The 19313-nt window shown below is 45.2% G+C and overlaps 2 protein-coding genes across 2 annotated transcripts in view; one reads left to right on the top strand and one right to left on the bottom strand.

Annotated features, from left to right (window-relative positions):
- The window catches only part of LOC102576367 (rap1 GTPase-GDP dissociation stimulator 1), a 37224-nt gene extending 36402 nt beyond the window's left edge, over positions 1-822 (top strand). Inside the window, exon 11 of the mRNA XM_019497051.2 lies at positions 542-822. Coding sequence (XP_019352596.2) covers positions 542-693 — 152 coding nt within the window. The 3' untranslated portion in view covers positions 694-822. The remainder of the gene's footprint in view (positions 1-541) is intronic.
- Positions 823-13130: 12308 nt separating this feature from the next.
- TSPAN14 (tetraspanin 14) overlaps positions 13131-19313 on the bottom strand; it is an 85695-nt gene continuing 79512 nt past the window's right edge. Inside the window, exon 9 of the mRNA XM_006264716.4 lies at positions 13131-17392. Coding sequence (XP_006264778.1) covers positions 17321-17392 — 72 coding nt within the window. The 3' untranslated portion in view covers positions 13131-17320. The remainder of the gene's footprint in view (positions 17393-19313) is intronic.

Raw genomic sequence — 19313 nt, 5'->3', positions numbered from 1 at the left:
TAGTTTGAGCTAAGTTGCTAAACCATAAAGCACGTGGGTCAGATCTTCAGCCAGTAGAAAAACCATTGTAGTTGTATTGATCTTGGTGGAGCTATGCAGAATTTACAGCTATTGAAGGTCTGACCAGTGATATGTTTCATTAGCACTCTATTGACATCTTTTAAATTTTGATGCTGAGAATCTAGTCTTCCTAGTATTAAATACGAATTCAAATTGTACTGCATTAGGTGAAGGTAGGTGTGAGCATCTTTCTGGTAACATATTCTCAATACAATCAATATTTTAGACCTAATCAACTGGTTCTTCCTGGAAGTATATTAGAGAAGAGATAGTTAAATGGGTAATTAATTGGTTTACATTTGCAAAGGGTAAGTCATTCCCCAAGAAATAAATATTTTTTCTAATCGAGACTGTGAAGAAATGCTCATATTTAAAGAACATCTTTCATTTCAGAGTGGTTAGTCTGTGCTTATAACACCTCTTTTGGAACATTGATTCCTGCATACCATGAAATACATACCAGTGTTTGATCTCCCTCCAGGTGACTTGAGACAAGAAATAGAAGATAACAACTTTAAAGAAACCTTGGAAACCCTTTGTAGCTACAGCAATGCAAGTGTGGTTAATCAGGCTGTAATTACACTACAAATACTGAAAGATAAGAGTCAAAACACCAGGATCTCTTCCCCATAAATGCTTATGTGGCTTCTGCTTTCTTCAACAGGTGTAGTATTACAATAAAACGCCAGCTTTTACCAACTACCTTGCGTTTATCATATTGCTGTCCAAATAAATGGTATTAACACAATGCAGGCTACAGTCCTCATTGTCTTTTTAGAGTCTCATTTGCAATACCGCACATGAACTTGTCTACTTGCCTGCATACACATAGTCCTTTACTGCAGCCACACTGCGCATAGGAGGGTTTAGATTAAAGCAATCTAGGGTCAAATACAACCCATATCAAGGTGAGTTCAGGGACAAGCCTCCCTTTCTGTAGAAGCAGTAGAAGGAGGCCCCTGAGGTTCTTCATTCCTTCTGGGAGGGGTGCTATTGACAATATTTTTTTCTTATTATTTCTGGAAAAGTAGAGGTAGCAGCAGCAGAGGCCTAAACCTTACCACAGTAGCCAGTACGCATCTAGTTGAAGGGTGAATCAGGCCCACTGCCATGCTTAGAGCACTCTGCTTGGAGAAGAAGCTCAAAGAGATGGGGTTGCAGTCTCAGAACTTCTGAGTCCTTAGTGTGTCCTTGTTGTGAAGAAGGCTAACAGCAAACTGGGCCGCATTAGCAGAAGTGTTGCCATAGAGTGATTCTTCCCCTCTATTCAGGACTGGAGAGGCCACCTCTGGAGTACTGTGTCCAGTTTTGCCCCCCCACTGGAGAAAAGATGTGGACAAATTGGATAGAGTCCAACAGAGGGCAGCAAAACATATTCAAGGGCTGGAGAACATAACTTCTGAGGAGTGGCTGAAGGAACTGGGTTATTTAGGCTGAAGAAGAGAAGATTGAGGGGGCATTTTGCTGCCCTGTGGGATCAGGTCAACTCTCAGGATCTCAATATTGCGCTGTTAGACAGGAAGATGTGACACAATTGCACATATAAAAAAAACACAAATCAATTAGGTGCATACACACACACTACCAGCTCAGGCACATACACATTCAAACCAGCCTAGGCTCATGCATACCTATTACCAATTCAGGCACGTACACTATACACCCCAAAAGTTAGACCCAGATCACTAATTCATATATCATGCACACAATGCCATATATATATATATACATACAACCCACCTACACATACACACAGGTAAGTTCCTAACTTGGATGGTACACAGTGTGTGTGTGTGTGTGTGTGTGTGTGCTTGGGGTACCAGGATACTTGGGAGAAGTTTCAGGTGAGAGAAAGTTGAAGTGTAGGGAGTGAAATTTGCCCAAACTGGGATTAGAACCGGTGAACTACAGAGAAGCTGGCTGAGGAACTGAGGCTTGGGTTTACTTAAGGTAGACTGAGGCTGGAAACTGAAGCAGACAGCTGAGATACTTGCGGGGGGCTGGGAATGACAGATAAGTGGTGGCAAGGAGGAGACAGCCAGGAGAGAAACTGAGGCAGAAACCTGGTTGCTCAGGGGAAAAGGCGGAGGGGATAAGACAGTGGCAAAGAAACAGGGGGTTTGGAAGCAGAGAGGAGCTCAGGACAGGTGTTGGAGGTGGAAGTGAGCCAGAAGCAGGAGAGGGAGAAATGAGACAGAAGTTAGAGGGGCAAGGAACAGAGATTGGAGCAGGGCCAAACCATAGTAAAGCAAAAACCAACTTAGGGGTCCAAGTAACAGTTTTATTACACAGACAACACGCTACACAGTCCCACAAAGTTATTGGTTCACACACACACACATACACACACACACACACACACACACAAAGGCAGCAGGAAAAAGAGAGTCAGTGGAAGGGCTGGAGTCCAGGTAGGGAAGAGAAACAGAGTGCAAGTCCTTGGTTAAAGAGGGGGTGGAGGATGATAGCTACCTATCCAGGCTAGAAAGGGGTCTTTGTCTTGTAGGTGTTGTCCAGAGGGGGGTCGCCAGCAGTGCCTCTGGGTGGACAGGTGGTGTGGCATGGTGCTGGTCCAGATGGAGAGGGCGTCCCAAGGAGTCCATCTTCACTGCCCCTTTTATGGGGCAGATTACCTCTGATGTCCTATGGGAGGGCCTGTCCAAAGGACTCCAGGTGTTCTTACTGAGCATGTGCAGCCTGGCACAATGGTGGGTTGCCTCATCTTTTGTTTCTTGAATGCTGAGGGTGGTTCCAAGGGCTGGGTCATTGGTCCAGGTATTGGTGTTGATGTTTTGGTCATTCAGAGGGAGCTATTTTTAGACCTACTGCCATTGACTCTCAAGCACCTGCATTCATCCCCATTCATTCAGGAACCAAGTTACATAGGAGGGGTAAGTATGAGTCATGGGTTACACAACCGGGCCTGGGGACAGGATGGAGACTCGACAAACACAATGGAAACTTGACATGACTTATGCTAACATATTATATATATATATATATATATAGACCTAAAACAGTAATCTCACACTATAAAAGCAGTAAAAAAAAAAATAAAAAAAAATACAAAACATAATAATTATCATTTATAAAACAGTGGATATCTATATCAAAATAGCAGAGCACTTATTTACAAGGAGGGGAGAGAAAAATAAAACTTACTACCTAAAATAAAATGTTAACGGTTATCCTATATCTTAGCTTACTTATTCTTATTTAGGGAATAGAGAGGGAGAGAAAAAGTCAGAAATGGTTGGGGAAGGGGAGGGAATGCATTTTAAAATAAATAGGAAAAAAGAAAAACTGGGGGTTTTGCTACAATTTAATAGCTGCTTTCAACTACCTGAAGGATGGTTACAAAGGGGATGGAGTATACCGTCTTTAGTGGTGGCAGATAACAGAACAAGGAGTAATGTTCTCAAGTTGCAGCAAGAAAAGTTTAGGATATATATAAGGAAAAACTCTCTCACTAGGAGAGTAGCAAAGCATTAGAACAGGCGACCCATAGAGGCTGTAGAATATCCATCCTTAGAGGTTTTTAAGATGCAGTTAGATCACAGGCAGGCAATTATTTTGGCTGGAGGGTTGCTTAACACGTTTTGGTGAGCTGTCAAGGGCTGCAAGGGTAGCCTTGCCCCTTGACAGGTGCCCTGCCCTCTGGTCATCATCTTGGGACTGACCCTTGACTTTTGCCACCAGAAGTCCCTCCCCTTGCCCCCAGAAGTACTTCTTTTGGGAAGGGGTTTTACCATCTTGGAACACATAAAAAAACCCAATTATATACTAAAAATGAAACATTGACAATAGCTTATTTTAATTTTTTTTTTAATTGTCCCAACTTGTGTGTTTTGTTGTGTATATAGAAGTAATTGCATAATAGTTCAAAATGAACTCTTACTCTTGTATGTTGTGGGAGGGCTGTGTGGAGGAGTGGGGGGTATGCAGAGTTTATGGGTGGGGAGGGGTGTGCATGGGGGTGTGAGTGCATGTGTGTGTGGTGGTATGTGTGAGTGTAGCAGTGCGTGGGGCTCCCCCCAGAGGCTCACAGGTATGTGGGGAGGGTGTGGGTGGTTGCAATGTTTGTGGGGAAGGGTGTGGTTGTGGGGTTTACAGGTATGGTGGGATGTGCATGGGAGACCCCCACATGCTGTTCATCCCTGGTCCCACAACAGCCCAGAGCCTGTGTGCCCTGCGACACTTGCCCACCAACAGCACCCAGACCCAGCCCACTCTGCACCTGCTCCAGACTCATCCCCATCAGAGTAGATCGGTCGAAACCCACGCACAGCCCAGACCTGGCCCACTCTGCACCTCCTGGCTGTGGTGTGTCCTGCTACCCCTTGGCATGCAATGGGGCAGGGGTGCTGCCACAGCTGGACTGCCCTTCTAGGCAGCCCAGGTGACACTGCTCCTTGCAGCTGCTACTTCAATTGACCCCAGCCCCACAGTACAAGAGGGGACCTGTACTACACAGCCCCAACCTTGCACACCCCACACCTGCTCTGGGCTTGCCCATCAAGGCTCAGCAGTGGCAGCAGCAGCTTCTGTCCTGTGCTGCCATTGCTGAGCCTGGGCAGGCGAGCTGAGAGCACAGGGCTGGGGTTGTGGCATGGGTTCCCACTGCTATCGCAGGTGTGGGGCTAGTGGCAGCAGCCAAAAGGAGCTGCCACCACCTGGGTTGCCCAGAAAGGCAGTCCAGCTGCATGTCTAGGGAGCAGAAGAATGAGCCACAGCCGGACAGTGCTTGGGCCAGGCAGGACTGAGGAACCCACTGTGAGCTGGACAAAGACCCGCCATGGGCCAGATTCAGCCCACAGGCCATATTTTTCCCTCCCCTGAGCTAGACAAAGCCTTGGCTAGGATGATATATGTGGGGATGTTTCTGGTTTGAGCAGGGGGTTGGTTGGACTAGATGATCTCCTGAGGTCCCTTCCAACCCTAACTTTCTATAATTTTTTGATTCAGGATATTTTCAAGCCTTCTCATAGTTCAACAAGAACTAGAATTTTTATTTTTAAATAAAAAGCTTAGAGTGATATCCTACAACTCAAAATCCAGGAGGCCTATGCATGGGCTTATTGTGCTCAGTTAAGGTACAAGCTCCCTAGGAAGATACACATGCAAAAAAGTCAGTTACTGCCAACTAGCCGTTTGCAAATCCTGTTTCCCAAACTGTATCCCCAGTTGCAATAGCTGTGCACATCAACAAAGAATGTAACTCCATATGCACCAAGAGGGGCAGATTTAAAGCTCAGCCCTGAAATTTCACCTACTAATACAGGGGTGGGCAAAATACAGCCTGCAGGCTGGATCTGGCCCACAGGGCCCCTAAAACACATTGGAAAATTAATATTTCTCTGCCCTTGGCTCCAACGGGCTCCAACAACAGGAGGTCCTGCCCGGCCCCGCCCCCCAGCCAGAAGCCCCAGCTGCAGTTTCTGGGCTGGGAGCACATGTCTGCTCTGGCACGGGAAGCTCAGGTAAGTGGGGTGGGACCCCAGACAGGGAAGGAGCGTGGGGGGGGGAGGAGGAGGAAGTGGCCCTTCCCCACCCCACGCCCGGTGTCCTGCGCTGCAGCTGCCTGCAGCCCATGTGAGGCTGCCTGTGCCCGCTCCGGACAGCCCCATGTAGGCTACGAGCACCTGCAGCATGGGGCACCATGTGCGGAAGGGGCCACTTCCCCCCCCGCGCTCAGCTTTTCCCTGGGCTCCTTCCCTGTATGGAGAAAAGCAGCCTCTTGCCCATCCCATGGCCAACGCCCTGTGCTGCAGGCACTCACAGCCCACACAGGGCTGTCTGGAGCAGACATAGGCAGCCCCAGGCAGGCTGCAAGTGGTTGCAGCACAGGGCGCCGGCCACACAGCAACCACGGGGCTGCTTTCTCCTCTCCCCTCACACTCTGGCCCCACTGCCAGGCTGGCAGTGGGGTGGGTTACAAGCTGGTGCTGAGTGCAGGGAAAAGTGGCCCCTCGCCCGTCCCATGGCCAGTGCCCCGTGCTGCAGCCACTCGCAGCCTGCCTAGGGCTGCCTGTGCCTGCTCTGGACAGCCACGCGCAGGCTGCGAGCGCCTGCAATGTGGGGCGCCAGCCATGGAGCAGGCGAGGGGTCACTCTTCCCCATGCTCAGCACCAGCTTCTTCCCTGCTGGCAAGCAGGGGGTCGGAGCGGTACGCTGCCCCCCACCTGTACCACAGGGCTGGGGGGTACTGGGTGTGAGCGGGTGGTCCCAAGACATTGGGACATTGGTCCCAAGATGGTGACCAGGGAGAAGGGCACCTGTCAAGGGGCGGGGCTACCCATGTGTCCCTCAACAGCCTGCCAAAACTGGGTAAACTGGGTCCTCCACTCAAAATAATTGCCCAGCCTGCCAAAACTGGGTAAACAAAACTGGGTCCTCCACTCAAAATAATTGCCCGCCCCTGTACTAACATCAGTCTTCACCTCAAAACATTTAGGTTTTATGGGGCTCTTTATAAACTCTTGTTAGAGATGCATCCAGTCAGCCATATACCCTGTATGATATTCATCCAAGTATTGATTGCAATAATTTTCAGCCAAATAGTGTCTAGACAGTTATTGGGACAATTTAACTGAGATCAAGGTTTATTTTAAAGCTGGTCAGATTGACAGAGGCTTTGAAGGTAGCTTAACAGGATTTGAAGATGACCAATTTTTTTCCTTTAAATTTTCACAACATTAAAGTTTTTTTATTTGATAAATGAAAATGTAACTATTTCATTGCTGAATGTCTCCAAATACATTTCTGTCAGCATGCTTTTCATGGTTAACAAAGCCATTTTTGATAAAATTAAAAGAATCAGACCTTTAAACACTGAATGTTTTTATTATTTTGAGGGATGTTTCTGAAGGAAACAGTGTTCCCAAGTAACCAGGTTATGGGAAGACCCCATTCCTAAGCCAGAGAGGTCCTGATTCAAACCTCAGTAAGAGGAGATTCTGAAGAAGCAGAGAGCTAGGACATTTATATTTAACGAGATAGAAAAAAAAAAACATTCAGAAAATAAATCTATACAAAACCAACAAAATCATTCAGAACTCATGGCCTGCATGCTTAATTAAAAATTAGCAGATACATGGTTGCTGAAATGCCAGATTAGCAGTTTCTCAAATTATTTGCACAGTTATAGGCCTGTGTTTAAAATGAAATGATTCTCAGTTTAGGGCTGTGTGAAATGACTATGTCTCGTTTCAATTTTAGATTCGGCTGTTTCGGAGGACAGTGATTCATTTCAGTGTTTCAGCTCACTCCTCTGTTTCAATTCGGCCCAATCGGCTTCAGAGATTCGGATCAGCTGGGGAGAGGCAGGCATAGCCGGGCGGCTGCAAGTTTCACTGTGCCTGCCACTCGCTGGGTGAGGGAGCTGCAGGAGAAGCCCCCATGGCTGCCCAGCCCAGCCCCAGCCCCCACCCGCTGCAACCTAATCCTAGTACTTTTTTTTGTTTGTTTTTTAAGCCCTGCACTCACCAGCTGCAGGATCAGTAATTGGGGCCTCTAGGAACTTGTAGCAGAGCTCCCCGTGCAGCACAGGGAAGTGGGATCACCCCCCTCCTCCACCTGGCACCCACGCAGCAGCTGCCCCCTGGCATGGGTGCAGGATGTCTCGGCAGGGTGCCACATTCTGTCTGGGGGCCACTGGGGCTGAGCAGGACCAGACTTTGGCTGACTGCTGAAAATGCTCCAGCTCCCTGACAGCGTGCAGTGCCCTGCTGAGCCACGCTGTACCCAGGCCATGGAGCAGTTGTCACGCGGGTACCAGGTGTGGGGACAATCCCTGCTGCCCCACTACTCTGCACTGCAGGGGGGGCGGGGTTCTGCGATGAGCACCCAGAGGCCCCAATCACTGTTCCTGTAGCCAGTGATCAGGTTTTTTTGTTTTTTTAAATTAAAGTGCCGGGATGCTGGAGTTGGGCAGGGGGGTGGGGGGGAAGACATTGAGGAGTGCATGGGTGGGGGCAGGGGGGCTCTGCCAGGAGGCCCCAGAGTCCCCACAGTCCCTGCTGCAGCTGGTGAGTGTGGGACTATATAGATATAGATAGATTTTTTTTTTTTTTTTTAAAGTGCCAGGTGGGGGATGGGGTCAGGCAGGGCAGCCATGGGGGCTTCTCCTGCAGCTCCCCTGGCTGTGCCTGGCATGTGCTGCACCCAGCAGACTTGGGTGCTGGCGCTGGCCCCAGCCCCAGCCGGCAACAGCAGCATGCTATGATCCTGCACACAGATCTTGGGGCTATGCCGGATTCCTTCTGGTGGGCGCAGGCCCCTGAATCTGCATGCGGCATGACAGCAGGCTGCTATCCCTCCCCAATCGCACTGGGTTTGGAAGAGACCTCGGGGACAACCCACAGACACATGCCAGCTACGTACGTCAATATCAAAGCAGCCCTGCCATCCCCTTCCCCCTCCCTCTTCTTAGTTTGTTTCCCTGCAAGACCAGCTCCAAAACATTTGAAACATCTGAAACATTTTCAATACATTTCAGATGGTTTTGTTTCATTTTGGAGATGTTCCGGAGTGTTCCATTTCATTTCGGATTCAGTGTTTTGTGTGCCAAAATGGGTCAAAACACCTCCAAAATGAAACAAAACAGCTGCCAAAATTATTGGAAGCAGAGGTAGTAAATAGGGAGGTGTATAAAGTTTTCAAAATCTGTGACCTTTCCAAATGCAGTAGTCATTCCATTACATTTACAATTAATTCACGTCTAACAAGCATCACTGTGAGAGCCCTCATGAGATGGAATACATTTCAAAGCCACTCCAAGCAAATCATTCTGTAAGTGCAGTGTAAGCTGTTTTTGAGTACAGCCATATAATCACTCAGTGGACGGTAGGAAAATAACAGCTTGCACACATTTACCAGCTGTATCACCCTCTATGTCAGAACAAACCTAATAGAAAAGAGCACTGGTTCTTAGCATAATCCTTTGCATAGGTGACTGGTAGGGAGGGGCACATGCCCCCCTGACAGGGCCACCCCACTGCTGCCGCTGGCTTCTGTGCGTGCTAGCTAGCCCCGGCCCTGCGATTTCTGTGGGTGCTCACAAGACCCATCCCCACTGCCGACACTGGCTTCTGCGGGTGCCCCCCCAGACTCAAGAGGCACCAGTCGCCTATGATCCTTTGCTTTACCGGAACAGCCTACCTGAAGTTATTCTTGGGTATAAAAGAAAACAAAATAGGAAACATCTTTAGACAAACAAACAAAAAAATGAGAAGGCCAGAAAAAACCTAAAAATAAACATGGGCCATTTTTGGAAGCCCATTGCTATCACTGGACAGCTGTTAACACAAGTAGTCATATTTAAATTAATAGATTTACTTTTGTAGACCTCACCATTATCCAAAGATAAGACAGGAAGCGGGCCACGCAGGCCATGAAGTCCAGTCTTGTGTTCCCAGACAACCAATCATCAAAAAGTATGTAAAAGAACACCTACTCCAGTCTTTCTGGCACACCACAACCAGAGCACCCTGTAAGCCCTCTCTCCCATACACACGTCACAGCTAATGAACAGAAGAGACAAGGGTAAAGCCAACGCCTTACTATGTTGTGCTGCTCATACATAACACAAGCATAGACTGTGCAAGTGCTTTACAGCTGGACAGCCTAGAGTGCAGCCACTAAAATGAATCTAAATCAGGTGAGCAAGTAAACCCAGAGCATTCCTATTTGATATGCTAGCCATATTAACCCTCAACCCAAAGCTCTCAATCAGCTTTGCAATGTACTTTGAGACAGTATTGGTGAGTAATTACCACAGATAAATCAGTCTCACACACCTGTGCTATGAGAAAACTTGCTGGTAGGTGGATAGATTCCTAGCTCAAGGAACATTGTGCCTGTGTGTCTTCATTTTGTGCTTTAAAAGGTTGAGCAGGTGCCCTTGTGCTTTTTGTAGAGGTAGCTCCCTGAATCTTCTGAGTTGCTTGTGAGCAAGCCCTTGTCAATGTTTCTCTTGTTCAGTGAGACATAGGAGGAGGGAAGTCTCCTGCAAGTCTCTTATTTTTTGAGGGTGTGGTGGGGAATATTGCTTAAGCCTTCCTGGCTCTTGCTCTGGAGTCACACAAAGCTGTTTCTATATGCCTCTGCAAGGATTCAGAGTTGGTAACACGGGATACTACATCCCACTTACTGTTATAGCCGCATGAATGACCAGAACTGCTCTGTGACAACCTGTGGAAGGAGACCCTTAGTAGATGCACTGTAGAGCGGCAATAACTGACCTTACACTCTCTCAGCAGCCCTGACCCAGGGATTAAAATCAAGGGTGAAAGTCTCTATATTCTATATCATTGAAGATTCTGAAAAAGCCCAAGAATAGTCCAAGGGAAGCTGATGTAAATTAAAGTGCCCTCTAGATTCAGTGTTAAAGCAAACATTTGTACCTGAAAACAAGTGTTTGGTGAATACAGTATCTAGACTAACCTTCTCAAACACACTTGCTAATTAAATTAGAATTCTCTATTAACTCATGCTACAACAGGCTGCAAACTCCAGCATACACTACACTAAGAGAATCAGGACCACAAAAGTTTACTCCTTCAGCCGAACATAGCAAAGCATGGCACATTCAGTTAGTTTATCTGTTGCTGGACTCTTGAATATGTGCACAAATATTTCTGTACAAATATATAAAGTGTTGGCCACATGACACCCTGAAAGCTAGCCATTCTAGATACACTGATAAGGCGTTGAGCAAAGGAAGATTATTACACTGGAATGGACTGTTAGTAGAAACTAGAACCATGTCATAGCTTAATGGAAGACTTTAAATTATAGAGGCTCAACAAGGACATATGGCATAATGTGTACATTCTATACTATACATAATATACACGCTTACGTAGCTTGCCTTTCACCAAGAGATGAAATAAAATGCCTTCTTAAGTTTCTGTTAGTGCTTTAAAACTTTTACTCCAAACCATTTCTATTTTTAACTTCGACTTTTCCTCTGCGGAATAAGGCATTTATTTCTTAGATGCATCAAAACTTAAAAATATTTGGATATAAAAAATAGATTAAACAATTACAAGTATCCAGGTTTTAGGTAGCAGGTCTCAGAAGCCTAGAGATATGCATTGTTATAAAGTTGTCCATTTTAAAAGGGATTTGACACAAGAAGTTTAGAAAGCCGTAGTAACTGTATCAAATAAATATGAATTTATTCACATCTTAAGGGTGACCAGATGTAGACTGTCTAGGCCAGTGATTCTCAATCAGGGTGCTGTGAGATCCTTCCAGGGATGCCAAAGGGTACCCCACAATGTTAGCACTGTAAGGTGCACAAACAGGATTCTTAAGACATACCCAAAGTTTTCTAATAGGAATTCATAGCGTCAAAAACTTTTTTGTCCTGTGGCCTTTCTAGAGGTCTTTGCAACAGAAGGATTGCTCTATTATTTTTCTGTAGTCAAAAAAATAATAGAAAACTAAGAGCTAGCATTTTCCATAATGTACCCTGAGGCTAAGAGGGTTGAAAACCACTAGTCTGTACCTGCCTGCTCTGCCAGCAAAACTGGAGACAGCAACCGCTACCAAACCAAACTGCCACAGCGTGTGCATACCAATATTGTATAGCTTCATGTTGTTCTACTCAGCAGCCAGCTGAAGGAACGGGATCAACAACACATGGCTCCAGCTGGTTGCCAGACAGCTGTAGAAGCTGTCCCCCTCTGTGAAGAAGGCAAGCTCTGCCAGCTAAAAGAAGGGTTTTTCTAACACAGCACATCAGCAGTGTAGCCTAAACTTTGTAGTGAAGACAAGGTCCATATCACTGTTACTATATAATGCATCCTGGAGCAGGGCTGTCCAACTAGTAGCCTATGGACTGCACGCAGCCCAAGAGCACTTAACATGCTGCTGCTGGGGCCCACAGGTTGCCTCTTCCACTGCCATGCGGCAGAGAAGACCCCAGGGGGCCACTGGCATAGCCAGGGTTGCCAATTCAAGAATTTATTTTATTTTTTACTGATGATCTCAGGTTTTACTGAGGACCAAACTTTTTTACTGACGTGTGTACATAACGTAAATGGAACCCTTCTGCCAGACCCTGGAGTATTGCCAAGTTCAAACCATAGTACAAAGGTTGCAGATCATTGGTTTTAAAAATAATAATAAAAAACGCAGCTTGGATTGGTAACCTTGCTCGACTGCCGTAATAGTTTTACACCATGCTGTCCCCTCAGTGGTCCCCTACTCACCCCACCTTGGTGCCCCCAAATGCACCCTGTACTGTGCTGTCTCCTGCAATAAGGAGCTCCCCACAGCTTTACCCCCACATCTGCCAGCCAGAACAGACCCCCAAAGACAGACCACTGTCTAACACTACTGGATGTCAGGTAAGTCAGACAGGAGGCAGCAGGATCGGGAGCAGCACCAGTACCACAGTGCCCTCAGAAAAGCTGCCTTCAGGGTGCTGTACTCTCAACTCAACCACCAGGTAGTGCTGCTATGCTCCGACTGCTTTAATAATGCAACCACCTTGTTTTCCGGCCATGGAGCTTCAAGATCCGTGCTTTCATGGAGCTGATTTTGCAAAGCTGTTTTTTGCTTCCTGATTTACCGATAGCACAAATTTGTTATGGAATTTACAGACAGGTGTTTTCAGCCTGGTTAGTTACGGAGTTCCTGTACATTTACAGAACAGATGACAACCCTGGGCACAGTTCACATGGCAGGTGGGGTATGTGCTACCAGTTGGGGGCACCACCCTTGCAATGTGTAGTCTAGGGGCAACATGTCAATGCTGTCTACAGGTCCCAGCCACGCAGAAGTCAAGTTGCCCTGTTTTGGAGTTCTTCACAAAGGCTTTCAACTCAGCCTTTCATACCGGTATATCATGCAGAAGGCCTGGGTGACAAGTCATGTATAACACTCAGCAATCTAAGAACTCAGAACATCTGAAGATAAATTTATCCAGGGCACCTGCATCAAAAGGCACCTTCCCAGTTATTTGTGCTGGTCAATACATCTCAGTAATAAAAACAACTTAAATTAGTAGTAATTGGACTCAACAAGTCTTAACTCTGAAAAGAAAAAATAAACTCCAGTGATTTAAAAAATGGAAATTTTATTTATTTAAGATTGATTTATTTTAAGACTTAGACCAAAAAAAAAGGTTAGAAAAGAAATCAACTGTGATACAGAGTTTGATCCACCCCCCTCCATGGACTAAAAACATTGTTAAAAGATGCATGCATCTTTACGGAAGCCCCTTAGTCTTGTTTCTTATTCAGTGTGGGGCTTAAAGGAATCTATTCTCATCTTAAACTAAAGGCAGGGTGTGGCTGTTTAAATCCAAGCACATTAAGATGAGACCCAAAGTCCAATATCACTGCAAAAGTTAAATAAATAGACCACTTTATAGAAATAAAAGCAACTGATACCTTCCAAAAATGAAATGCTCTTTTTGAACATCAATTCCACTCCCCTCCTTCTCAGTCTGGATCATTCCCATTTGACATTGCTATGAAAACACTCCAATTCGTTTCTACTGTAGTGTTGTAGAGATGATCTGAATACCACCATTGACATCTGAACTTCCAACTTCACAAAATCATTTTGCCAGTGCTTGGTGGTGGAATGAATTTTTGAGTTGCTCTTCATTAGGAGCTTTAGAGATAGTATTAGATGTTAATTTAGTCAGAAACACAAGCTGTCACACTCAGAGGCCAAATTGTTATCAGTGAAGACACAGCAAGTTCATAAAGGAAGCAATAATACACCTTTAAATAAAAAACAATAGGAAAAAGTCCTTCCATGTCAACTTATGTCTGCCTTTTCTTACCTATATTAACCACGATTACAACAACTGCTCTTTAAAATGGCTTTTGAGGGAAAAAAAATTAGAAGTTGTGTTCAATGGGTCCCTAAGAAGGATCCCTAGAACCAGAAAGAAGTGAAAAGATAAAAAAAAAAACAAAAACCCCAAACCCCCCATATCCCAAAATGGAGATGAACTATTGAGGAATGTGGTATTTACAAGATAACTGAAGGACTGTTGCAATTAGTTGGTGGTAACCGTAGCAAAAGCAACAGAACACATTAATCATGAAAAGCTATACTGCAAACAAATTGTTTTGCTTAGAGGATATACAAAGGAGGGGTCAGGCACTAACTTTAAATTGAGCATACAGGGGAGAACTACAGATATATAGATACCATGAACATGTCTTACGTTGAAGCAGACCTTCAACTGATATCATTCATGTAATTTCATTGGAGTTGCGTTGATTTTCACCAGCTGGTATTATTAGCCTTTCAGGTCAATGCCTTACAAATTGTTTTCACTTGTCTTCACAAGTTCCCTATGCCAGTTGTCTGATTTCCCAGACACCACTACTCTCTTATGAATAGGAAGCACTTTTTTCAAACTTTATGTCCCCCAATAGATTACTATAGGTCACAACAATAAACTAGATGATGTGGCTTTTAAGTTTCAGATTTTGGAACTTGCAAACCAGCGTTCTCAGTACAAGAGCTGAAAGCAATAATTACAGATGCCACACTGCTGCTTGCTAAATGCAGATGTCAGCAAGGTTGAAGCTGTTCCTACTACATTAAATACAGTAAACATGTGGCACAGACTTCAGTTTCAGAGCTCTGTTGAAACTGCTTCCCTTGACTTCTCTCCAGCTTTCTTTTCCTACCTCCTGCTGTTCTTCTTGTGACAAAGTAAAAATCAGTGTATGCCTGGGGATTTTACCTTCAAGTGTTAGAAAATAGTAGTAGACGACACTGTATTTTTTGGCATTCTTTTGTCATGAGCAAATTAGCCACTGTTAGATAGGCTTCCTTTTCCTGTTGTGTCTCAGTTATTGGCCAGAAAAAGAATCTTCAAAAGCTCAACTGAAAGCCACACACAAAATATAGGATACCGTGTCCATGAAATGCTTCACAGGATGTCAAAACAGCCACATTTAGCTTCAATAAATAAAGGTCGAATACAGTTGCTTACTGTTAGCTCTGTTTGGTAGTGAAATGCTCATTAATACTTGGGTAATGGAAACATTTTAAGATATTCATTCAGAGATATTCAAAAGCTTGGCATCCTAAGAAAGCAACACACCGTAGAAACATAGGATTAAATCTTTCTGGCAGCTTAGATTATAAGTAGCAAAATATAATTACAAAAATATAAACTTTTCTAGAATGTACACTAGGTTAGGCACTGTAAATAAGTCTGCTTTCCCTGAAAAATAGGGCATCTTTACAAGCAATAAACAATTTGTTAGTAAATGGCCAGTGGTAAAAATTGACAACTACAACTATTTCAAGGGGGTTTTAGCCAAATACTTCGTCTTTTAAACTCAGAAGTTGAACAGAACATGTTAAGAGAACAGAAGAACAATTGTAGCAAGCACTGTGGCAGTCCTGTGCAAAAGCTTTCTGAAGTTTAGGGGTGCACCGATATTTTCTTGGCCGACACTGATAGCCAATCATTCCCCCGGCATATCGGCCGATACTGATCTAATAACCAATTTACAAGAATGCAGCTGGGAAGCATGGACAGAAACGCCCTACAGATAAGTCTGTGGAGGGGAAGAGATGTGGCAGCTCGAGGCCCCGAAGATGAGGGAGGGAGTGGGGTAGGGGCAGGGGCTAGAGGCGCTGCGCAGCCAGGGCGGTAAATGGGACCCGGGGGCCAGGGCAGGGAGTTGAGTGCAGCTCATCCAGGGGATCAGCATCCCAACATTTAAAAATGGCAGCAGAAGTCTTTCCATTTGAGCTCAGTGGGCTTTGCAGTATTTTCAAGAAATTAAGGCGTTAACTGACTCTGGATAGAAGTAGGAGCATCACCGTCTTAAGAGTTAAGTTCGCTTTGGGGCAGGCTCCAGGTCTAAAGATGTGGTTCTTAGCACCACATCACTGGGACTGAATTTAGCATTTGTGTAGCTCAGGCAGTGTGTTTCACTGAAGAAATAAATGCATTCAAAGGTTTTAAAAAAGTGACACTAATTCTACCAAGTCCAGTGTCCCAGTAGATTTGCATGCAATGCATAAGCTCTTGACTAGCCAGGAATACCATGAATCGGAGGGTTACATACATGGTTTTGAGTTCTTGAAGGGTTTTTTTTAGCTCTACCATTAGCAATCAGGAGTCACAGAAAATGGGTGAAAGGAATTTTAAAAATTACAATGTGCAGTAGATTGGGTCTGAGAGATATTAGATCAGAGGCTAAATCTGGACTATAGCATCTCTAGCTATCTCTGGGAATTAATAGCATTTTGAAATGTCCTCAGCCCAGCAGACAGCACCCTTTTAAAAGTTAAAAAGGTGTAAGCAATTCAGAAAGTCCCCCCCGCCCCTCATAAATAAAAAATATTTACAAGCTTCCAGGAAGGAGAAACAGAGACTCTAACCCAACCAAGTCCTGAAAAAAAAAGGTTTCCAACATATAATGCTAGCGATGTACAATTACAATTTCTTCTGTTCTTGAGGAATACATGTAGATAAGCAATTTCAAAATGGCTTCTGTTATTCAGTCCCTGGTTTCAAGCACAAGTTCCTGCAACTGAAATATCTGTGTTACCTCTGTTCATCTAAAATATTTCCTGCTTCAGCACAGTCAATGTTTTATTACCTATTTAGTGATTTCTCAAATTTTCTTACAAGACTATCATGACTACTAATTATCTTACCACATAACTGCATTGACCTTCTATTCAAATAGGATTCATTGAAATGCTTGATGCCTCCAGAATAGGTTGCAATATTTTGACAATACCATCTTTTCTTATTTTACCAGTCTCATCTTCATAGATCTTTATGACACCTGCTTCTAGGACTATAGCAAACAATGCAAGAGATGAAGTTATCGCTCAAGTTGTGAACGTAACATTTCTAACCTCTTATAGGGATAACAGGAAGTCAAGACAGAATGGCCCCTATAGTAACAAAGTTGGTCATGAGAGGAGTTTACGACAGTTTCCATTTCTGCTTGCTAAAGTCTAAGTCTGTGACTCATTCTTAGTGGAATCTTGCCTCTTCAATAATAAAAAAAGATGTAATTTTCGAGTCTTCCACTGGAAAATAAGAAATACAGATATGGTGCTGAGTGATCTCTTTCTGCACCAACTTGAGGCAGAAAAGCAGAAGCAGGATAAGAGCCAGATGATATAGAAATAAGGCTTTTAAACCAGGACTACTTCAAGGCCTGCATGTGTCTGTCTCTTTCACCTTTATTTCCAATTAATAGCAGTGAAATATACTTGTCTTCACAGTGGGTGCCTGCTTTTATTTTCAGAAATTATTCCCTGCCTTCACAGCTTCGATATCAGAAATCAGCGTCCTGGCCAGGAAAATCCCAAAAATCTAAAAACACAGAAAACAGTTTTCAGCTTGGGAAAGTAAGCAGACTAATAGTAGTAATAATTCATTCACAGCTTTCACCAAAACAGTACGATAAAAATAATACATTAATAAAATAACAGTATTTAGATGAATAGATATGACCAGTTTATGAGAGACTGCTGACAAGGAAAAAGCCAGTGTTTGTCACTCATTCTGCCAACACTTCTAGATATACGTAACTTTACTGAAATATTTTGTCTCGCTGATTTCAACAGTACTGTGCACAACGGCACTGAGTTGACAAAGTGTGTAATAATCAGAACTGCTGTCCTATGCAAAAATGTCAGAGATGGGACAGGACAGGACACACAGAAGACATGCACTGATATACTGGTCACATATCAGATTGGCACTGATAACATAAAAATTAACAGTATTGGTAATCAGCTTTTTTGGGCTGAAAACATCACAGATAAATGCCACATGCATTCGCACGGCCATAACACGCATGTGGCCAGGAATGCAGCCCAGCAGCTTGCAGAGCAGCATCCTGTTGGCAAGTCTGTGGGAAGAAGGGGCATGGGGGAGGGAAGGGGCATGGCAGGGCAGATTGAGGCTCCCATGCTGAGGGAGGGAGTCGGGCAGGGGCAGGTGCTGTAGAGCCAGGGCAGCAAATGCAACCCTGGGGCCGGGAGCAGGATGGAACTGGGAGGCTTGTCCAGGGGGTGTGAAGCACATGCCACCCATGCTTCCATCAGTGGTGCACGTAATGGCAGGGAGCAACCCCCCCTCCCAACTCCCATGGATGAGCCACTTACAGATCGATCCCACTCCAGGCCCCAGGGTCCTGTTCACCACCCTGGCTGGGCAGCACCTGCCCCTCTCCCTCCCTCACCATGGGGACCTTGATCTGTCCCACCAAACACCTCCCCCCCCCCCCATGCCTCTTCCTCCCACAGACTTACCAGCAGGATGCTGCTGTCCAAGCTGCCGGGCTGCACTCCTGTGAGGCAGTTATTGGATTGGTATTGGCCTATGAGGCTGGTTAATAATTGGCTATTGGTATTGGCCAAGAAAATCTTTAAATCAGTGCACCCCTAACACAGTTCCAACAGCAGGGTGAGGGTGGACAGATTCCAAAAGGGAGTGTGGGGGGACAAGATCCAAGAGCAGGGCAGGTGCTTGAGGCAGTATTCTTACCCACACTGGGAACTCCACTGTCCTGTCTAAGCTGTTGCTACCAGCTTGCATGCTTTCCACCCCCCTAACCCTCTTGCTCTTAAAGCAGCAGCTGCTGGGGACTGTTTTGGTGTTCCCAGCATTGCAATGCTGCCATGGCATGGAATTTACAGGGACTGGGTGATTCCAGCACCTCTCCTAACTTAGCACCTGAGATGGGTGCCACTCTCACCCATCCTTAGTTATGCTACTGGACAGAAAGAAAACATTAGTACAAGCTTCACCCCTACACAACGAGCACCAACCTTTTTGTGAGATGTGCCACAAGTTGGCCCCACACTTTCCCTGAATGCCACTCGCATTCCTTTCCCCTACAAAATCTAGTGCTCTGCTTTCTAACCAAGATGCTGCTCTGCTTTCTGCTTCCCATCCTATACTCCCCGCCTGATCTGCTGCTCTGCTCCCTGCCCTATCTATTTTATGCAGGCTCAGGGGTGATCTGGTGGCTGCCTATAAGTTTATAAGGGGTGCTCACCAGGATCTGGGGGAACATCTGTTCACCAGAGCAGCCCAAGGGATGACAAGGTCAAACAGTCAAACTCTTCCATGACCATTTCAGGCCGGACATAAGGAAGAACTTCCTTACTGTCCGAGCCCCCAAAGTCTGAAATAGACTGATGCCAGAGATGGTTCAAGCACCTACTTTGAACACCTTCAAAATACACTAGGATGCTTATCTTTCTGGGATCCTATGACCCCTGAC

This window comes from Alligator mississippiensis, chromosome 6 (genome assembly GCF_030867095.1).
Source record: "Alligator mississippiensis isolate rAllMis1 chromosome 6, rAllMis1, whole genome shotgun sequence".
Lineage (NCBI taxonomy): Eukaryota > Metazoa > Chordata > Crocodylia > Alligatoridae > Alligator > Alligator mississippiensis.
This window is presented reverse-complemented; position numbering and strand designations above follow the sequence as displayed.